This window comes from Neolamprologus multifasciatus, chromosome 6 (assembly GCF_963576455.1).
Source record: "Neolamprologus multifasciatus chromosome 6, fNeoMul1.2, whole genome shotgun sequence".
Taxonomy (NCBI): domain Eukaryota; kingdom Metazoa; phylum Chordata; class Actinopteri; order Cichliformes; family Cichlidae; genus Neolamprologus; species Neolamprologus multifasciatus.
Window position 1 is genome coordinate 19,650,472 of NC_140444.1, and position 21,469 is coordinate 19,671,940.

Here is a 21,469-nt window from a genome sequence, read left to right on the forward strand (position 1 = left end):
GCCACTGTTTCCGTTTCTTTTTAAGTTATAATGGCAACTAATTTTGAAGTGGCATAAAGAAAACAACAAAGACAAGTTTATAGGTTGTCTTTGAACTATTTTCATGTAAATATATAAAAATGTGTCAGATAATTGGGTTCTGTCAATTTACTCATATCACAACATCTTTTTTTGGAAACAGGTGTTGCAAGTAAATAAACATCTTTGATTGAGGCTAAGGTATCGTGACACACGTCTGATATTGGTTACTCACTGTGCATTCTTCAGATAGATATGAAAGTAAATCAAAGTTCAAAATACAGTTTCAACGAATTAACCAAAGAATCGCTGACCCTGCCTAAGCTGCCAGAGAGGCCCCTGATGGTGGTTTGTTTTTGTATCGCACAGCCGCGGAGACGCGCAGAGGGGTAAAACCATTTTTAAGAAGGTTTAAAAAAATATCACTTCGATTTTTGCACATTCTTGTTCCCACACTGAACTAAGTAAAACACATTCGCACATAACACTTGCTCGCACCCATCTACACGCACTCCTGTCCACACGTTGACGGGTTTGTCTCTGTATATATGCTGCCTAATTTGTCCACATATTGTACAATGCAGAAGTATATTGTCAACGCATTGTGTACAAATTTAAAGTTACAATTAACTCGCAATGTTAACAAAATGTGGAAATAAAAGTAAAAATTTAATACGTTTTTGCACATAAAAAATGAATTCATCTCCTTTGATCTGTTATATTACTCAAACCCACTTCAGTTTCAACCTACACTGCCTTTTATTTAATCTTTATAGTTTAAAGCTGTAAAATCCCACTTTTTCCCATCAAAAATGGAAAATAAGTCGGACTTTCTGCATATAAGGCGCAATAAGCATATGCACCTAAATGTGCTTTCTTGTTTATTAGTGACAATTAAAAAAACAAAACAAAAAAACACACAGCTTAGCCCATTGTTTGCAATAGTTGCCCACATCATAGTGCGATCACAGCGGCTAGTTTGGCTGCGTTAACACTGTTATAAAAGCCCTTTATAGCGTGCGCCAGCTGTGCGTAAAGTTGCAAGCAAACAGTACAAATCCACAACAGAAACAAAGTGATACGCACGGCACAGCTGCTGTGGGGGAGGCGAGCAGTAGACTCAGTCACACCTCCACACTCCAACAAGCGGATGCAATTGACTTGACTTTTCTCGTACTTTCTCACTTCCTTTCGGTGCATACGAGACAATTATTTAGGAAGGTGCCTCAATATCTCGTCTCGTTTTTGTCCTAATTAATAGCGCCCGTGGCAGGGGCGTTTAAACAAAAAAGCGGGCCGGCTTCTTATGATTATTAAGAGGGCCCTTTTGGGAGTTTAACGAGTGATTTTTAACAGCTCTGTGAAGTCTACAAAGGCGGCAGCAGCCAGCATCCGCCCGTTAAAGATTGAGAAGACTGACAAGAAAGGTAGGCCGAACCATCTTCTTCTCTCGCCTTTATCTTTTTCTTTCTCTTTGTCTTGATACAACATCGTGTTCCTGAAGCCTTTATGACCCAGATTTTCTACTCAGTTCTGAAATTTAACAATCGATTAATTATGTAAATGATAATCTTTTAGAAATTAAAAGGGTCGTTATTAGTTTTTTTAAAGATATTTTTTTAGTTTTAGTTTTTTGTTTTTAAGCAGTCAAACTTTAAAACTGAACCATGAGCTCTTTAAAGTGTGTTCCTGAAATCTGAGAAGTGCAAATTGATAAGAACTGTGGATGTTTTGTAAGATTTTACATATACCTATACAAACTATAGCTACACTGAGTGAGGATGAGGATGGTAGGACAGTTCACTAGTTTAACAAATTGGTCACATTTTTTCTCCTATTTTTAGTAAATGGCTTACATCATTTCCTCTGACCAATGACAGAATCAAATAAAAATGATTTTAGTGAGATAATTTAGTGAGAAATGAGCTGTGGAAAAACCACTGATTAAAGCGTCCCATCTGCGTTACGCAGGGCTTTCCATTTTGGATGACTGTGTGACATGGCAGGTGGTTTTGAGGTTGTCACTTGGTATGTCTGCCGCTTGCTTTAATAAAACCGTCAGTTTAAAAGTGAATAATGAAGATCTGCCAGTAGATTTTGTTAAACTGGGTCATTAGTTGTCAAGATTCATGTTTGTCACCTTGTTAAACTGAGACATCCTCACCCCTGGTCAGATGTCAGATTGTGGTATAAACTGCAGAATCGAGAAAGGAGACACGCAAGGTGGATCTTATATGTGAGCTTGAGAGTTCTGAGATTTTATTTGTGAGCACCTGTTAAAGTTTACAGGATAAAGCTGTGAATTCTGGGTCACGCCCAAACAAAGCAGTCTTTACTTCCGTGTTTTAATCAGAACTTTGACACAGAATTGAATCTTTATACTTAAAATTATCATAAAAAGCAAAAGTGAGTGTCATCTTCATACATGACTCAAGCGGTTGACAGCTTGATTGTTTGAGCTCCTATTTCATATCATCTTCTTTCTGATCCTTTCTCTCATGCAAACATATTGTTTTAAGAGCTGCGCTGCAGGTATCTTACATGTTAGACTGCATGCTGTAGGGGAAGATTTCGTCAGACGTACAGAGAGACGTGCAAATGAAGCTTCAGCTGAACAAACTGTTCTAGGGGCTCTCCGATACCTCTTGTTTTTAAAATGCTGTGTCTTCATCTCTCTTTCCCAGCAAATCTTGGTCTTCAGTGCCGAGATTAGACCTGCCTAACAAAAAGGAGGATCTTCGAGATGGTTAGAGAGAAGGACCAGAACCTGACCAGCTGCTGCGCACATAATGCGGAAGTGAGGCGAGCTGAGATGGCCTGAAGATCTAAGAGGTTATGCGAAGCGTATATATAAATCTGTCTGTTGGAGAAGAGCTGCCTGTACACACTTATTGTCAGTGACAGGAGACACGTTGTAAGTCCCTTCAATAAACTGAATGACCACTGCAGTAGAGCATCTATTAATGAAGCTTACACCAAGCAGGGCTACACAAAACTACCGCCTGGATACGGAAGTACAGCACACAGACTGATCAGTGCTTTTGTCTGCCTTGTGGACTTTGCGTCCCTCTAAACAAAAACAAAAACAAAAAAGTTAGGACAAGCAACTTAAGGAGGGAAATAATCTGAGGCAATCATGAATGACTTTCCGGAAATGTCGATTAAGTGCGTCCTAGTCGGGGACAGCGCAGTCGGAAAAACGGCCCTGCTGGTTCGCTTCACCTCGGAGACTTTCCCCGACAGCTATAAGCCCACAGTGTTTGACAACACAGGGGTGGAGGTGTACATGGACGGTATCCAGATCAGCCTGGGGCTGTGGGACACGGCCGGCAATGACAGCTTCAAACAGATCCGACCAAGATCATACCAGCAGGCCGATGTCGTCCTAATCTGCTTCTCTGTGGCTAACCCCCACTCTCTCGCCAGTGTCCAGAACAAGTGGATCAATGAGGTTCGACAACACTTGCCCAGGGTACCGGTGCTGGTTGTGGCAACCCAGACAGACTTGAGGGAAATGGGTGGGCACCGGGGCACATGCATCACACCATCCGAGGGTAAACACGTGGCTCAAGATGTTAGGGCTAAAGGCTATTTGGAGTGCTCCTCCTTAGGAAACCGCGGTGTGCAGCAGGTGTTTGAGTACGCTGTGCGGACAGTTGTTAACCAGGCCAAGAAACAGGCCAGAAGACGCATGTTCAGCATGAACCAGTGTAAGGTCTTTTGACCCATTCACCTTGATTTTGTGAGCTCCTGAGCCTTTTATCAGATGATCTTTTTAAACTTATTATTCAAACTCAGTTGGGTGTTGTAGGGGTACAAGAACACAAATTAGGATTTCTTTAATAAACTTCTTTTTCACTAACCTCCCCACAAGACCATCCTAAACTGGATCAGTATTTAAACTGAGATTACACTGACTGAAAACCTAACAGACTCTGATTCATATGTTTGACTTACCCATACATGTCCTCGAGAATTGTGTTTATTCTTGGTCTAAAGGGACAAAGCATTTGTGGCGAAGGAATTTTTCTTAATTAAAGCTTTTATTCATCAAGGATAACGTCTATAAAAACCCTAGAGACATTTTATTTAAGGGGATGAAGTAAATAATGATATGCTTGTGCTGCTGTTTCTCAGCAGTTATTTAACATACCAAGAAAATAATAATGTACGTGTCAACTCAAAGAGCCAAATGAGAATATTTTACCACGTTGGGCTGAACGTACTCATACATATAGTTAAATTTGATTAGATATTACCAGAAAACAAGTGTTAATTAGTCAACAAACAGTTGACAGAAATGCATACATGTTGCGTAATGTTCTCTAGATTAGATTTGCATTTTTACATGTGAGGTCTTTTTAATTAATGACAAAAATCTAAAGATGATCTAGAATTTTTTCTCAGTAAATAAGTTTTTATTTTTATTGAAATCCCGCAATGTGTATTAAAAAAAAACACAAAAAAAACCCCTCTACTCAGAAAATATATATATAAAAAAGTCCCCCCTATTGTGTGTGTGCGTGCGTGTATTTTATTTCTGGAACAACTAAGGTTTTAACACACTGACTACAGCTTCCATTGATGTGAACATTCAGTGTGTTTGTACAGTTTTAACCATAGCAGAGGGCTGAACAAATGTGCAGCCACTGGGAAGTGTATGTTACTTTGAGTGTCAGATATTCAGTCATTTTTGGTGTAATTGCATTGGATTTAAGTTTATTTGCCTGCCATTAGAAGCCTCACATTATTTGTCATGTAATGTGAATAGTTTTCACTTTGATTACAGCAAATCAACACAAATTTGTATGCAGTGCCACAGAATATGATGGGAACTTTTGCAAACATGTTGTACTTCACTATATGCATATAGTGTATATCGCGTGGCCGGTGTTTTATGTTGCCATGCTGTTTTGCATGTTTTGTGTATCCCTAACAAGTGTTATATGAAATATGGAAGCAATTAAACTCAAAGGAAGTGTGGATCAGAGTGTATAAAAAACAGTAAGAAGTTTTATATTTTTTCAGCACATTTTGAGAATAGCTGTTTCAAACTATAAACTGTTTGGTTATTTCTTCAAACTAATGATAAGTATGTTAAAAACACTTTGTTTGAAGAAAGCTTTATCAACCAATCAAAAAGACTGGATGGATGTGCTGGATCACAAAAAAAAAAAGCCCACCAAGCGGATTTGAAAAAGATCTGAACACCAATGAGCTTCCATATAGGGGTTTACTTAATGTGTCATGTTCTGCACACAACACTCGTCTGCAGTCTTTAGACGTCTAAGGTCTCAGACCTTTAATACGCAGCCATCGAACGTATGGTTTATATAACTGTAGTAGCTGTATGATATATACTAATGCAGAGTGATGTGCAGAAAAATGTTAATGTTACTGTTGTATGATTAAATAAATTATGAAAAATATGCATATTATAAAAACTTTATTCAAGTTATTAGATTTATTTATTTAGCCTAAAACTTGCTCCTGAGGGTTTTGGGACTCGGTGTATCGGTGTAAGCTGTTATACGCAGAAGCGGTATGATTAGAAATACCTTCTGGTGTTTATGTAAGGCCTTCACGCTGTCAAGTGCGAAGGCCAAAAATGTCAGGCTTGTCAAAAAAATTACAAGATTTTGATATTGTATGTATATTGTGTTGTATGTAAAATCAATTAAAATCAACACACACACAGAAATCTATTCGTCTAAAGCTCCATTTCAAGTCAAAACGTAAGATATAGTCTGTAACAGTAATTCTGCAAAAGCAGGCAAAAAGAATAATTTTCATTATTTTGATATATGAGTTATTGACACTGTGAACATTTAGATTTTAAATGCCGTCAATACATCATCGCTTGTCCTAAATATGAGGGGTGAGACCCGTACATCAGAGAACGACACACATGGCTGAACAAATTAGTTCGTATGAAACTATTTTATTTCAGTTTAAACCAAACTTTATTGTTTTGGCTAAATGAAAGTCTAAAAAAGGACAACCAGGAAAAGCAAAGCACCAGGGACGAAGCTCAGACGAGCTCTCATGCCGTCTCCCGCTGCTTCTCTACATATCTCTGTCCTATATGGTGTTTAGAGCTGCTGAGGATGAGAGGTACAAATGAAGACTTTTGAAGGATATGGTAAAAAAAAACCTAACCGCATCCCAGCACACACACACACACACACACACACACACACACATAGTCTGTGCAGTACAAAGTTGTGCAAACACACACAGTGACTCTCAACACATCTGTCCGCACACTTGAACACACACACACACACACGTTTTTTTTGCACACACTTATACTTGTGCTGACAACCATACAGCTCCCTGTAGATAACACACAAGAGCGTGAGATGAAATTGATGAAACATCAACGATGGTACAATAAGCCAGTTATCCAGGGGTACAAATGAACCAGTGAGACTCTATTTGAGAGTTTGATTCATTTACTTTAACAAAAAAAAGTTATTAAGTTTTACAGATCAGTTTGTTTGCTAAAGTTGTGTCATATGACATGAGCACGAGAAATTAGACTTCAGTTAATTCACATAATAAACATTTAACAATATAAATAAAGCCCCATGCCAAAAGTCGTTTGTCAGAATTAAATGTGTTTCTGCTACATTATGTATTTGCCTTTGAAATAAAAATAAATCAAGTGTACAAACTGGTTTTAACTTTCATTTAATTTTGGTATCTTCTAATCGAAGCCAAATAAGCTTGTTTGTTCTGTCAGGCAAATAATCTTAACATTGATTGTTTACGTTAGCTGGTCCTCAATAGACTTTATAGGAGTGATACACACATTGTCATAGAAGCAACTTTTGTAAAGATGTTATAAAATGTATAAATATGATATGATGTGGATGTGTTACTATATCGGTTTGTATGTTTTGTGTATTCTTGCCAAGTGTTTTGTGAAATGTTTAAGTAATTAAGTGTGAATCAAACATATAAAAACAACAGTAAGAAGTTGTGTATTTTTTCAGCACATGAAATTGTGTGTTCATTTTCATAGATGTACAAAGGTTACACATATAATTCATAGGTTTGCTGTGCTATTAGGACATAAACAGTTTAGAAAATCTCGAGCTAGTCTCTTTATTTTCCCTCTCTTGTCAAGTTTCCTTCTGATTTTTAGTAGCAAAAGCACGATTTCTACTTTGCTGCTGGTATATTTTTGAAGGGTATTTGTAATCCAAAGATGCTGTCACATGTTCAAATGTATCTGACGATAAATGTAAATTGTAAAAGGACATTTTACATGCCTTCGATGCATGTCGGCAGTTTTATAAGTGACAAATAAGAAATGCTTGACTTTAAGAGTTCAGCATGTTTGACAGCCTGCTGTGGTCACAGCTTTCATCTCTCATTGTGCTCTCTGCCACAGCTACCACAATACCTTATCCTTGTCTTCTGTGTCGCTGTATGCCTCTGTCTCTCTCTCTGCCTCTCTGACACACACACACACACACACTGGTGGTGTACACAACTGTATGCAGCCAAGCCACTTCATAGTCAGAGAGTGGTGGGTGTGCTTCTTTCTCATATGCCTTGGAGGACATTTCATAAACACGAGTGTCGCTAATAACGTTAATGACAATGAGAACATTTAACTTTGGTTTTATTCTAAAGCTCTTGCACTACTGTTACAGGAAAAAACAGCCACTCGTTTCCATTTCTTACAATATTGCACAAAAGAAAAAAAAAAGCAGCATATTTAATAACTGATTCCAACAGACACGATTTACTAAAAAACAAGAAGAAATAAATGTATTTGTCCTTATTTTGCATTTTTTAAATGACGTAACAATCTGATTTTCAACAATTCCAGTGAAAAATTCAATTAAAGGCCAAAAGTAACAAACCACCTCTCAGTACTTTCCAGTCTTCTTCCTGTGGTATTCAGGCTGTAGTGGCCTCAGTCAGTATGACAGTAAGTCATCACACATCCCTAAAACTAAATGCAGCTAAAAGCAAATGAGCTATCTTAATATTTTAACCTTTGTTTTTCAACGAGCCAAAATCACTTCTGGAAAAAAAGGGGGCCTTTCCAGTGCGATAATGTGGCTAACTGATCTGAGCTCTATACCACAAGGCCGAAAAGTAAAGTCACACGGTGGCTACACAAACAATTCTCGCTAGACATTATTAGTTAACTGTTAATTGTTTATATATTTGATGGGATCTGGCAATATAAAATCATTTATTATATTACCAGACAGAATATTTCAGATCAAAGTGCTTTTCTTACTGCAAATGAGGTCAGTTTTCCAGAATCTGCTCATTATTGTGGGAGGGCGATAATCAGTTTAAACATATTTTCCTCAGTTAGGGCCAAACCATTGCTCTTTGAGTTTTCTGTGCCCATGTCTTTGTCTTTATCTCCCCCTTTTCTCTCTTTTGCTCTCATACAAACACACACACACACACACACACACACACACACACACACACACGCACGCACGCACGCACGCACACACAGCACGTACCGGCAGCACACAGTGAACCAAACATTGAAATGAAGATAAGGAATGGTTTAAAAAGCTGACTTTCTCAAACTCTAAGTCTTCTATTTCACACGTTCCTTCCTCACAGACACACACACACACGCATGCACGTACACATGCACACACAGGAAACACCTGTCCTATACGAGCTCAGTACCACAGAAACTGAGTGACACAGTAACACATCACATCACCATGCACAGTTCTCTGCAGAATAAGACAGTAACACTGTGTCAGTAACATTTCTCACTGACGTGTGATCCCTTAATCCATCTTTCCCATCATTCAGAAGTATTCGTTTACTCCAGGACACAAGGATCCGTTTTTAACCAGTATTGGACTTAACCGGACGTAACCGGTGCGCTGATGTAAATTAAATAAATACTTTGAAATGTGAGCTTCTGTTTTTGCTATTATATTAATAATGTTTATCTTGTGTGTGCACAAATTAGCACAAAGTTCAAATGAAATGATTTATGTTGATTTCCAAAGTTAAGTTTATGTGTATTTCAGAATAAACAGATAAGTGCTTCTGCATTCTGTAGCTAGAGAGAGTTCTGAAACCTGTTCTAATTTTCTGCATCACTGAACAAGCGCTGAAGTTTTAGACTTTTGTGAATAAAGCTGATTGGCATTTCTTGTTCTCTTTAAGATCTGCTCTGCTTCACATTTACATAACCTACAGCTCTGCTAACTTTAGGATCTTTACGCTGTGCGAAAAATGAAAGTTAGCTTCACGTTTCATTTCCTTAGACAATAATCACTTTTTAAGCATCTTTTTACTGATGCGGAGGCTTTTGTTTTCTGTTTCATCGATGCAGACTCTAAGATTTTACAGGTTTTCTGTTTTGTTTTTACATTTTCTTCCAATGAATATGCTTGTTTAATACCTTTCTTTCCATTTTTTCTTACTGTATTGTTGTATTTCTGAATACATGATCATAATTTCACTTTTTGGACTATGTTTTAAATAAACTCGGTTTGTATTTTGTATTTATATATTGTATAAGTACAGAAAACAAGAAGATCAGAGAACAGAATGAGTTTGTCAGATTCAAGCAAACATGGAAGCAGTACTTTAGTATAAGTGTTAAAGACGCCACAACTGTTGGGTGGTATTACAGAGATCTATTAGGTGTAGATTCCTCAACAGCTGAAGATGAAATCTGCTCTCAGTGGCTGATCTGTTGCCATGTTATTAAATTCCTGTTTACAGAGTGAGACCCAGATCTGTGTAAAATTCATTGTCATCCTCAGTGTTCCTGTTAAATGACATGAACATGGGCAAGAAAGTGTCACTGAGATGCACTGAATGTGTGTGACTGACATTTGTCATTAGCTGTGTAACACAGTAGGGTTCAGTGTGTGTGTGTGTGTGTGCATGAGTGTGTGTGTCATACAGCTGGTTGTGGTCATGTACAGAAGTGGATGGGGCTGCAGGCATCGCATTTCACCCAGTGCATGTGTGCTATGTGATACTGCACCTGTACCTGTGTTTGAGTGTTTGTGTAGTTGTGTGTGCATGCATGTGTGATTGTGTGTGCATGTGTGTGTGATAGCTCCAGGTCCTGTTCCAGTAGCGATTACACACAGAGAGAGACAGTGACAGAGACGAACTGCGACTAACAACTAGCGAAGCATTGAGAGCTTCTGACAGGATGTAAGATTTCGAGAATTTTCTGTGGTCTCGGCTGGCTCAGCTTCAGCGAGGGAGAATGGAGATCAGAATCGAGTGACGCAGGATTAGGACACAGGCTGTCCCGGCGACTGCTTTGCTGAATAATTGATCCTTGGGCCTGTGACCGGTTAAGAATGAGGAAGGCATCGCTGATGGTTTGGATCGGCCTTTTGGTGCGAGGTCAGTTCTTCATGATGGCTCATTTTGATGCCGCAGCTGTCACTAACTGTTGCACTGCTGAGTTTGCTTTAAAAAGCCAAGTTAGATTTGTTACTCTTCATCCTCTGTAGTTTCCTTCTCTCTGTTTAGTGCAGCCTTCCATTCTCTTTCTGTGTGCTGCTCCTCAGTGTCCCATTGTGCTCAGGGTCATTATGCCCATAAACTTCTAAACGACCTGATGGAGAACTACTCCAATGCTCTGAGACCCGTAGAGGACACAGACAAAGCCCTCAATGTCTCCCTGCAGATCACTCTGTCACAGATCAAAGATATGGTGAGTAGAGAGGAACGTTTGTGGACGCCCCCTTATGTTACTTAAACTTTTCAATACGAGTCTGGGACGCGTATGTCCAAATCCAAGCCATCATTTCTTTAAAAGCCTGCAGGAGAATATATAATGTGGAAAAAAAATTAAGGTATTTTGTAGTTTTTAAAAAAAATTTAATTACATTTAACAATAGCGAGGTGTATTTGTTCCCTTTTCAAACTGTGAGATGACTGCTAAATTAGAAGAAACATTGTGTGGATTTGACCACTGCTTGGCCACACCGGTTCAACATTTTAACAGTGACATGCACAGTTTTTGCAATAAAATCCGGACTGGCATTATGCCAAGGTTAACCCTTTAAAGCATGGACAATGAAACCATTGCAGACAATTTAAATAAAAAATTAAATATATGAGTTTTAATTTGTGTCATATTTTCTACATCTGGCTTTCCCCCCTCAAATGTATTGCTTAAAGATGTATTATGCAATTTATTTTGGATTTTCAGAGGAGTAAAAAAAATCCCACTGATGATGCAAAAGTCCTAAAAACCCAGAAATAATATGCTTCAGTAGGTGTTAAGGGTTAAGATGGTGTGTAATAAAAAACAAATAATGCGGTAACATTTTACATCAATCTGATGACAATCTGAGCTGTAAAGATAAGAAATCTAAGCAGCAGCTGACAGTCACATTTTCCTGTAACATGTTTCAGATGATTTATTGTACAGTGGTAATAACTCTACACAGTCGTGTATATTTTAGTGCTGAGGATGCTCTGCAGTTGTCATAATGAAGATAAGCAATGTTGCAACTGAATAAAGATATATTCATATTTATGCTAATTTGAAGAATTTGCGATTTCCAAATGCCAAGCACCCACCAAACTCCATGGTTCCCACACTTAGTCCCCTTTAAGCCACCCTGCAGCCTGCTGTGTTACACCCTCACTGGCTGTTATGAAACTCCACGCCTCCAGTTTGAAACTTAAGCATTCAGTACCAAATTTACATTTCTAAAAGCACTAGCTGGGAAACCCAGATCATTTAACCTTTGTAGGCCTCTTCTCAGATCTGACCAAGAGGCTGTTTTCACAGAGCGTTTTTTACTCCCAGTGGTCACATCTTCAGAGCTACAGATAAAGATGGGTTTCAGCATACAGCCTTTCGGTGTACTGTGAGGATCACACTCAGGATAATGTAGTATAAAGTAGGAGTCTTCAAGTGTGCTCCGTTTGTGGGAGCCATAAATCGGGGCACTGTCACTGTGTCTATGTTCGTGTGTGTTTAGGATGAGAGGAATCAGGTGTTAACCACATACCTGTGGATCAGGCAGGTCTGGCACGATGCCTACCTGAAGTGGGACAAGGAGGAATATGATGACCTTGAAATGATCAACATCCCCAGTGACCTGGTTTGGAAGCCCGACATTGTCCTCTATAACAAGTCAGTAACAAACAAAGACAGAAGAACAGAAAGAAGATGAGGAATCATACTTTTATAGTTAATCAAATGGAAAAGGTGCATCTGATCGAGCTCACGCATTCTTTCTGTTTTTGTCCACATAGAGCAGATGAGGAGTCGTCAGGCCCATCCAACACTAACGTGAAGCTGCGTTACAATGGAGAGATCATCTGGGACTCTCCAGCCATCACAAAGAGCTCGTGTGTGGTGGACGTCTCCTACTTCCCCTTTGACTGGCAGCAATGCAATCTCACATTTGGCTCCTGGACCTACAATGGAAACCAGGTGTGTCTGCACACAAGGAGCATGCAGAGCTAGAAGGCGACAGATATATGGCTGACAAACACATCGCGTCTTAAATATTTATCAGTATGTTCTCACTGCTGAACTCAGTGATAGAAAGTATGGAAACACTCATGGACACTACTGAGTGAACAGATGAACAGCAAAATGTGCTAAAGTAGATGTTTAAGGAGCTTATTTCTCCATACAGTTGTGGTAGAAGTTTAAATACACTCATTGTGGGAATTTTGAGCTTTTCTTTGAACTGTTGTTTTCCAGGGTGGAATGATTTTCTAAGTTGCAACACTGGGTTTAAGTTATTGTGGTGGGTGTTGTTTTTTTGTGATTTAAATGTTCATTTTCTTGGTTTTAACATGATTTCATCATCGTAGTTCTACTTGTTTGTACATATTTCACTGACATCTTTAAATCATGCTCTTGTATGGTCTCCGCACAGGTGGACATCAGTTTGGGCATGGACAGCGGGGACCTGTCTGACTTTGTGGAGAATGTGGAGTGGGAGTGTCACGGCATGCCAGCGGTTAGAAACGTCATGATGTATGGCTGCTGTTCCGATCCTTACACTGAAATCACCTACACCCTGCTCCTGAAGAGGCGCTCCTCCTTCTACATCTTCAACTTGCTCCTCCCCTGCTTCCTCATATCCTTCCTGGCCCCGCTGGGCTTCTACCTTCCAGCCGACTCGGGGGAGAAAGTTTCCTTGGGGGTGACGGTTCTGCTGGCGCTCACTGTGTTCCAGTTGTTGGTGGCTGAGAGCATGCCTCCTGCAGAAAGCATGCCCTACATAGGTCTGAATTATTTATGGAAGTATGGAAACTGTAGAAAGTCATAATAAAAACAGGCATAATAAAAATGCATAAAAATTCATTCAAAAATATGAAGCACAAGGTCAAAATTTTGACCGATTTTACACATAAATTGGGGCCCCACTGGTTACTTAGTCTTGTGATTATATATTAAAATTTTGCATGGTATCTCAAGATAAATAAACCAGTATTACCTACTTTTAAGCTACCCATACACTTGACCCTATGTATTTATTATTTTTACAGACTTTTTAATAGATAGATTGTGTCTGACTCTATTTATAAATCTGTAATTTCTTCTATCTTCCTTTTTAGGGAAGTACTACATTGCCACCATGACTATGATCACAGCCTCCACTTCTCTCACCATCTTCATTATGAACATTCATTTCTGCGGTGCTGAAGCCAAACCAGTCCCTTACTGGGCTAAGGTGCTCATCATTGACTACATGTCAAAAATCTTCTTTGTCTATGAAGTTGGGGAGAACTGCACCACGCCAGAAAGCGAGAGGACCCCGCTCTACCCAGAGGAACCAATGGGTGATAAGAGCTGCTACCATGACGACCGCTTCCATGATGGCTTCTACTATACTGACAGTGATCCAAACAAATATAGCAATGGGAACGGCGTACATCATCACAAAAACCATCACAAAAGACAAGCAAATGGCAACACCAACAGCAGGCATCACCATTACAACAACCATAACAACCACGCTTCCAGGCTGGAGAGGGGTGACGCAAAGCATGAGCCCACTCAGCGTTACCACCACATCAGGAGGGATGAACTAGATTACCAGGCTCCTCGGCATCCACTGCACCTCCAACACCTGAACGGGGGGTTTAAGGAGCAGATCCTCTATTCCTCAGAGAAGATTCAAGTCCCTGCCTGTCCCTGCTGCTGCCCCTGTATCCAACATAAACAGGTGACACTTCATGCTTTACTACTTTTAAATGCAACTAATATTCATTTAGAAGCAATATGTAGGACTTTTATATGTTTAATATTTTTTATTGCCAGTGTGTGAGTGGTAAAATGACATCTTCTCCATGTCTTTGGGTTGCCCCTTACAGCCTGTGAACTTGGTGAATGGGGAAGGATTTTCAGAGCAAATCAATATGGAGTTATTTTCATTTTAATGATCCCTCCCTCAGTGTCTCTCTTCTGCCCATTTGCCATTACAGAACAATAGCTGGCAAGGAACAAGGAAATGTACAAACCACAAAACAGTTTGTTTCATCACAGCATAAACTCTAAAAGAAACTCCAGATAAGGACAGAAACCAATGAGTAATCAATTAATGAGGATTTTTCTTTAAAAATGTTAGCGAGGAAACAAACTAAGATTAGTGAGCTAGCTGCTATGTTGACAAGTCAGAAATCCATTTGTGTTGGCCACGGGTTAAACTGTGCTTTGTCAGATAGGGGAAACCCTAATATCTGGTTTAGTTGTGCAACCTCAGAAAACCACCTAGATATAGACACACAAAACTTTAGAAGCTTATTTCTGCCACTGGAAAGAAAATGCCAGGAAGATTTAGATCAAAGTAAATTTTTTTTAGATATTATCTAAAAGTTTGGGGTTAAATACCTGGAAATTTCAAGCTACTTCTGAGTGATCTATAAAAGCTTGTATTGTGAGTTCCAGTAGATTGGTTTTCTTTGCATATAGACCATTAACACTCTGTTCCTGCTGATCTGAAGCTTACTGATCTTTTGGGATTTAACTGAACTGAACAATATATAAGCTGATCAGCTTAAATATAAATTGATGTCTTGATGTAACCGTACACTGACAATGAACGCCACAGACTACCCTGCACCAGTCTAACATATTGCATCACTGTAAACTTCACTACAGTACTGCAAACTAACCAGTTTATCCAGTATTAATCTGTACTAAACCTCCCAGTATTTTCATGGATGACGCATTGATCTGATTTTTAAAAAATCATGCGTGATTTAGAAACACAGTGCTGAGAAAGAAAAAAAAATATGTTGAGGGTGTAAGTGGGAATTGGAATGATATTATTTTCTTTATATTAAGCAAGCATCTCTGCTATCAGGAGGAAGCAGCACCAGACTACAGCATTAGGGAACCGGTTTCTGTAGAAATAGTCCGAATTCTTAAAATTGTTAGCACGTCTACCTATCGATCCCGTTGTTGGTTCTTTCACTCGTACTACAATCAACTGATTTCAGTTTGCAATTCAGAGGAGGAAAATAGCGACAGTCTAGAGCGTAGATATGGACATTTATTTTATTATTATTGCACAAAAGGACGAAATAAATGGTAAAGTGGAAAACTGCATCCAGGACAGAAACAAACTCATCATGCTGCTAACACAACTTTGGCTTTTTGAAAGCATCTGACAAGAGGGCCGGATAGGATAACCGGATAGTTCCAGTCCACTTTAACACTTGGAATTGTTGCTAACACTGGCTAACATGAGGCAGAAGAAAACCAAATAGGACAACCTCAAGAGAAAAAGCCGACCCCAAGCTTTCTTCTTGCTAATGTTAGGTAATTTTAGCCTGCCTAACTATCGAATGTAGTGCGAATAAACTAATTTATTCAGACTCTCAGGGCTACCATGGCTGGTAATCTGGATCATTTTAAATGGCTTAATCAGTAAATTAATTTATCAGCAAAGTTATAAATAGCTTGCAAACCTTTTTTTATCCATATGCACACCAAAATGCTTCATCGGCCAACGTAAGCCATGGTGCAACTTAAGTGTTGAGTCCGACTGTGTGTTTATCCAAGAATAAATAAAAGCAATGGTACAAAGCAAGAAACTGTTTCCCACAGAAAAGGGGGGGAAATGAGGAAGATTATAAGGAGGAGACACTGGACTCACCTGACATCACTGATGGTAGTAAAACTTCCAGGGAAAAATCTTTTTAAAAACCTTATTTGGGGGAAAGCCAGCAATTTGTAAAAGTGTTTTTATTAGACTTCACTGGTGATGTATTCTCATGTCCTGGTGTCATTTGAAATTAAATTAAATTTAGACGATGTTTCAAACTAAGTGTCTGAAAGCATTTCAAGATGGCTTGCTTGTGTTAAAGCATAAAGGACATACAGCAAATGCAACACTGCAACATAACAGCGCTGAACGGTCTGGTATGAACCTCTTGCTGTCATGTAAATTCTAGAAACGTATAGACTGCAGTTTGTCTAATGGCCACAAGTGTCATTAGCAGCAATGGCTTTCTGGATGTTATATAAATAACCTTTAAGTGTCCATCTGTCCTTTCTTCAGGTGGTTAAGAACATCGAGTACATTGCAAACTGTTTCCGTGAACAGAGAGCCACGTGCATCAAGGTAGCAGAGTGGAAGAAGGTTGCCAAGGTGATGGATCGGTTTTTTATGTGGATCTTTTTCGTCATGGTCTTCCTCATGAGCATTCTCATCATTGCCAAGGCGTCTTGATAGCTTCTTCTACTTTTCATCAACACTAAACCTCCAGTCTTGTTACACCTCTGTTCGACTTTAATGCAACGTGAGACAAATGAAGACTATTTTGTCTGCAAGAAAACCGTCTTTCATGTCAGTATTGTGTGTGTGTGTGTGTGTGTGTGTGTTTGTGTGCATGTATGTGAGTGTTTGTCTGGGGTTTTTGTTTTGTTTTGACGTAAAAAAGATGAGGTCACTGCACACAAATCATCCATTTAACCACGCGTGTGCACGGAAAGCCTCTCGGTTAGTTTATGTAAGATCTGTTTGCATGTGTCACAGAGCAGTGGAGCAGTAAGACAATCCAGGCCTTGCCTTGAACATGCATGGACTCTATTATTGATGAGCTAACAGCCAAACATCCAGCTATAGGCATTACATTTCTTGCCTTACGTTTTAAGCAACCAGAGGATGCTATTTTCCAGAGTTGGCTACGATGTGGGAGGGAGCACCAAGAGGAAAACCTGAAATACTTTTGAAACAGTGTAAATGTCGATGACACAGCCTATGATGAATCACATTTGTCCTTATAGACACTATCACTGGTAGATCGTGTAAGTTAATGCTGTTAAAGCCACATGAAACTGACATTGGTTTACAAGTTCTCCATACTTGAAGAGAAAAGGAAAGGTGAACATTTACCTCCTCACAAAGACTTTTAACACACTATCTGACCTTAGTGATACTTTTTCACAATAAAGGGTGATGCACTCTACCTTATTGCTAATTTACACTTTGCTCAATGGCACAATTAAAAATAAACCTTTGATATTGTGTTATTAAAAATGATTGTTGCTCAGTTTGTGGTGGTTTAAATCTTATTTGGTGTGTGTGTGAATACTGTCCCCTTCTTATTGTCCTTTTTTTAAATATATAAAATGCAGTTTATAAACTTAACAATGTATCTTATCCATATCACAAACAGTCATTTTCCCTCACCTGTTTTTTGATGATTAGCAGTCTGTTTGGACTGTAGAGGGCAGGCAACTGAATGAACCTGGTTTATTTTATTTAAATGTTTCAATTCAGAAAAGAGCCTCTGGAGGGCAGATTAGGTCAAATTAGAGACGAGTCAGTTACTGACTGAATGAATTAATGAATGAACTTGCATAACCAAGTGTCCCACAGATACTTTAACAGTACAAGAGGTAAAAACAGAGGATAGAATCATAAATTAATGTATTAGCACTTTTTCTATAAGTCAGTACTCATTAAAATCAGGTAGACAAGCATATAAAACACAAACACACACACTCAGTGTCCTTTAGTGGGAACTGTGGTCACAACAGTGCCCCATGCAGATCAATCAGCATTCACCAGAGAACACCAGAACAAGCAGGTCCAACTCTTGTGCCTGCCCTCTTCACAGATGTCAGCAGGTTCACACTGAGCACATGTGACATACTTGATAGAGTCTGGAGACACGTAGTAAATGTAATACTGCATGCAGCATGATCCAACATGACTGGTTTGGCAGTGGGTGAAGGTCTGGGGAGGGAAATCCTTGAAATCTTACACAGACTTTCACATTTTTGGGCAACAGTCAGAGGTTGGGCTCGTTCAGTGGGCCTCTGGTTCCTTCTGAAGGACAATGATCATCCTAATGTGGCCGGAGTGTGTAGACAGTTCCTGGATAGCAAAAGCATTAATGCAACTGACTGGCTCTCATGTTCCTAAATAAAAAACACAAAACAAAAACAAGAACAAAAAAGCACATTGTTCTTTAAATCTTTTTCGAATGGGAAGGAAATATTAGTAATAGGAAGTAATAAAGTTTATTGCAGGCTTAAGTTGAAGTTCATTATTATTTATCTTCCCATTTTCAGACACCAAATAAATTCCTTCATAGCTGACTAAATGATTTTCTTTCTGCAGTATTTTAAAAAAATTACATCAATAATAAAAAAAACAAACAATCAATTGTTGCATAATCTTTAAAAAACAAAAAAGTCTACTGTCCTCCTTGTCATTGCTGTCACAAAGACATCGCTGTCAGGCTCTTATGAGAAGAACTAATCTTTGCTTCCATCTAGTGGAGTTTGGAAAAAGAAATACTGCGTTAGCCTACAGTTAGCAGTGTGCTATGAAAGCAACACGAAGGACAACATTTAGCTGATAATTTCCTCTCGCCAAGAGATGCAACACAAAGTTATTGCAAACACTTATAGACATTCTTGTGCAGATGTGTCTGCTTCAGTCTGTTTCTTTGGATTGTTTGACCTCAACAAGGACAGAATAACAACTCATTTTTGACCCCTGGTACCTAAATAACAAATACATAAATAAATATCACATTACTATCCTGTTGACAACACTCCTCCCAACCTCTTCACAAACTGCTTGTATCTGCATTATCAGGCTGCTTCTTTCTGGACTGTGTTTTCTCAGAGCAGAGGCCTGCTGAGCCGAGTGCTTCAGATATACAAACTTTCTTCAATCATGAGAAAAAAAGCAGTAATGACGGTTAGAGTCCAGAGGGACCATATGGTCTGACATACCTACCGAGATATCTACAGAACTACAGTGTTTTAGGAGAATAATGAGGATAAACAATAATTCATGTCATTCATCCGTTTTGCACTTTGCTTTTTCCTTCCTTGTTCACAAAAAGTGAAGAAGAAAGTGGAAGAAGAAAGATGTATTAGCCTCTTATACTTCCTAGATAGGAGGAAAAAGAGGAAGTGAGACAGAACTAATAGACATTTCTTGGTGGTGCACATCCATGAACGGGGTGTGATAGGTGGAGCAGGAATCTGGCTGAGCTGCTGGCCACAAGAGATGGAAAGTACTATGTTGTAGAAAAGAACAGGTTCTGGAAGTCCTTTTGCTTGTTAGATATTATGAAGCAAGGTAATTAAAAAAAAAGCACAAAATCACAGGAAATTGCTATAAAATGGATGAAGATGTAGCTCATCACCTACAGCTGGAGAAGTGGGTATTGCATAAGAACTAGGAGCAGCAGAATTTAACAAATTAGCACTATGAGAGAAATTTAGAGATGGTTCAGCAAAAATCAGAGGAAGCAGAAACTGGTAAGAGAAAAGGGGAGGATTTTAGGGGAGAGCCTGAGGAAAATGACAGAAAGGAGAAGATACAAGAGAAGCAGTTGACTGAAGTTCTGAGTAAGACTTGACTGATAAGACCTCACAAAGTTACCAACATGTTTGAGGAGCAGGTGGAGTAGAAAGAGAAAGGATACTTAAATTCATTTGTCCAGAGTTCAGAGGAGAAGAGGGGAAAAAGCAAATGGATGATGGACTCACAGATCAGAGGAAGAAAATTCACAAAGAAATGGACATGCAGATGGAAAAGCAGACGATGGAAAAGCTGAGAACTGAGGCCTTCGAGGATGAAGTAAAACCCATCAAAATAAAGTTTGAGCAACAAAAAGTTAGTGAAGAAAGCCCCAAGAGACAACTGGAGGACAACCTGTGAAGAGAACGAGAAAATTGCGACAAGGAAATCCCAAAGATGAAAAAGCAGTTTGACAGTAAGTGTTAGGATCTCTGCAGAGAGACAGCACAGGGACAAGAGATGAGACTGAATGCAGCTTTGTGAATGCTGGAACTCACCACTGTGTACAATAACAGCACTAACACTTTGTGTTAAATGTTTTCCATTCACGTGTTTGCTGGCACAATAATTACTATTATTAATTACTACAATATGCTGTGGCCTTTAAACTGTCTTCTTTGATTTGACCATTACCTGCAACAGGGAGTTAATGCGTAAACACATGTGTAAACACTTTCATTTCCACAAAGAGACCTAATTCCTTTGCATGTCTTACCCTGCCAAAAGCACAAAAAAAGTACAAAATCTCAACAGTGACAGACATAATCTGATGATCACCTCCACGACCTCTGCTTTGTGCTGCTATCTCTATCTCTTTCATTTAAACCTTTTTTCGAATAAAATCCCATTGCCATTAATAAAGATCAAATATTGCTTGAGTGCTATTTCAGCTTCATTACCGATGTTGCGACTTCAACTGTGCCATCTGCTTCTGTTCCCAGCCAAAAACTCTGCTTTTATCCACTGCCCTGTGCGTCTGTGTGTGTCTGTGTTTGAGTGCACTTGTATTACTGATGTTGTGGGAACCATTATTCTGTTTATACAGTCTTGACCTAACTCTGTTTTGGAGACAAAATATGAATTCCAGTAATGTAAATTACTTTATTTCAGCTGAACACTTGTTCTCAGACTTCGTTTCAGTGTTCACCTGAAAGTAAAGTGAGTAAAGTAGTAGTCTGAGTTTGGGTTAGATTAAGTCTCCAGAAAAGAAGTATATGTCAAAGTCCTCTGAAGAAATGTGTATGTATGTCATGTGTATGTGTATATATATATTTCAAGTTTGGGTTCTCTACCAGAGGCCTGGCAGCTTGAGGGTCCTGCGCAGTATCTTTACTGTTTCTAGGACTGCGTTCTTCTGGACAGGGATGTCGGATGTTGTTTCTGGATCTGCTCGCGTACACACTTCTGAATGACATTCCGATGTCGTTGCTGTAGATCCTTGTGGTGTAGATCAGTGAACTGATGTCTCATTCGCTCCTGGCATACAGCTTGATGTCATCCATGTAGATGAGGTGGCTGACGATGGCTTCATTCTGTAGTCGGTATCCTTAGCCAGTCTTATCAATGATCTCACTGAGGGGGGTTCAAGCTTATGCAGAACAGCAATGGGGACAGAGCGTCCACTTGGTAGATCCCGCATTGACTGTGACTTGAGCTATGGG

The 21,469-nt window shown here is 39.2% G+C and overlaps 2 protein-coding genes across 2 annotated transcripts; both read left to right on the forward strand.

Moving 5' to 3' along the window:
* The first annotated feature begins 1,023 nt into the window (after positions 1-1,023).
* On the forward strand, positions 1,024-4,987 carry rhoh (ras homolog family member H). Its single transcript, XM_085163138.1, has 2 exons — positions 1,024-1,445; positions 2,703-4,987. The coding sequence occupies exon 2, from the start codon at positions 3,155-3,157 to the stop codon at positions 3,740-3,742; it is 588 nt and encodes a 195-aa protein (XP_085019264.1). The 5' UTR covers positions 1,024-1,445; positions 2,703-3,154; the 3' UTR covers positions 3,743-4,987.
* A 3,607-nt stretch (positions 4,988-8,594) lies between these two features.
* Positions 8,595-17,725, forward strand: chrna9a (cholinergic receptor, nicotinic, alpha 9a). Its single transcript, XM_085163136.1, has 7 exons — positions 8,595-10,395; positions 10,563-10,708; positions 11,991-12,145; positions 12,268-12,448; positions 12,903-13,254; positions 13,588-14,198; positions 16,539-17,725. The coding sequence occupies exons 1-7, from the start codon at positions 10,350-10,352 to the stop codon at positions 16,707-16,709; spliced, it is 1,662 nt and encodes a 553-aa protein (XP_085019262.1). The 5' UTR covers positions 8,595-10,349; the 3' UTR covers positions 16,710-17,725.
* The last annotated feature ends 3,744 nt before the right edge of the window (positions 17,726-21,469 follow it).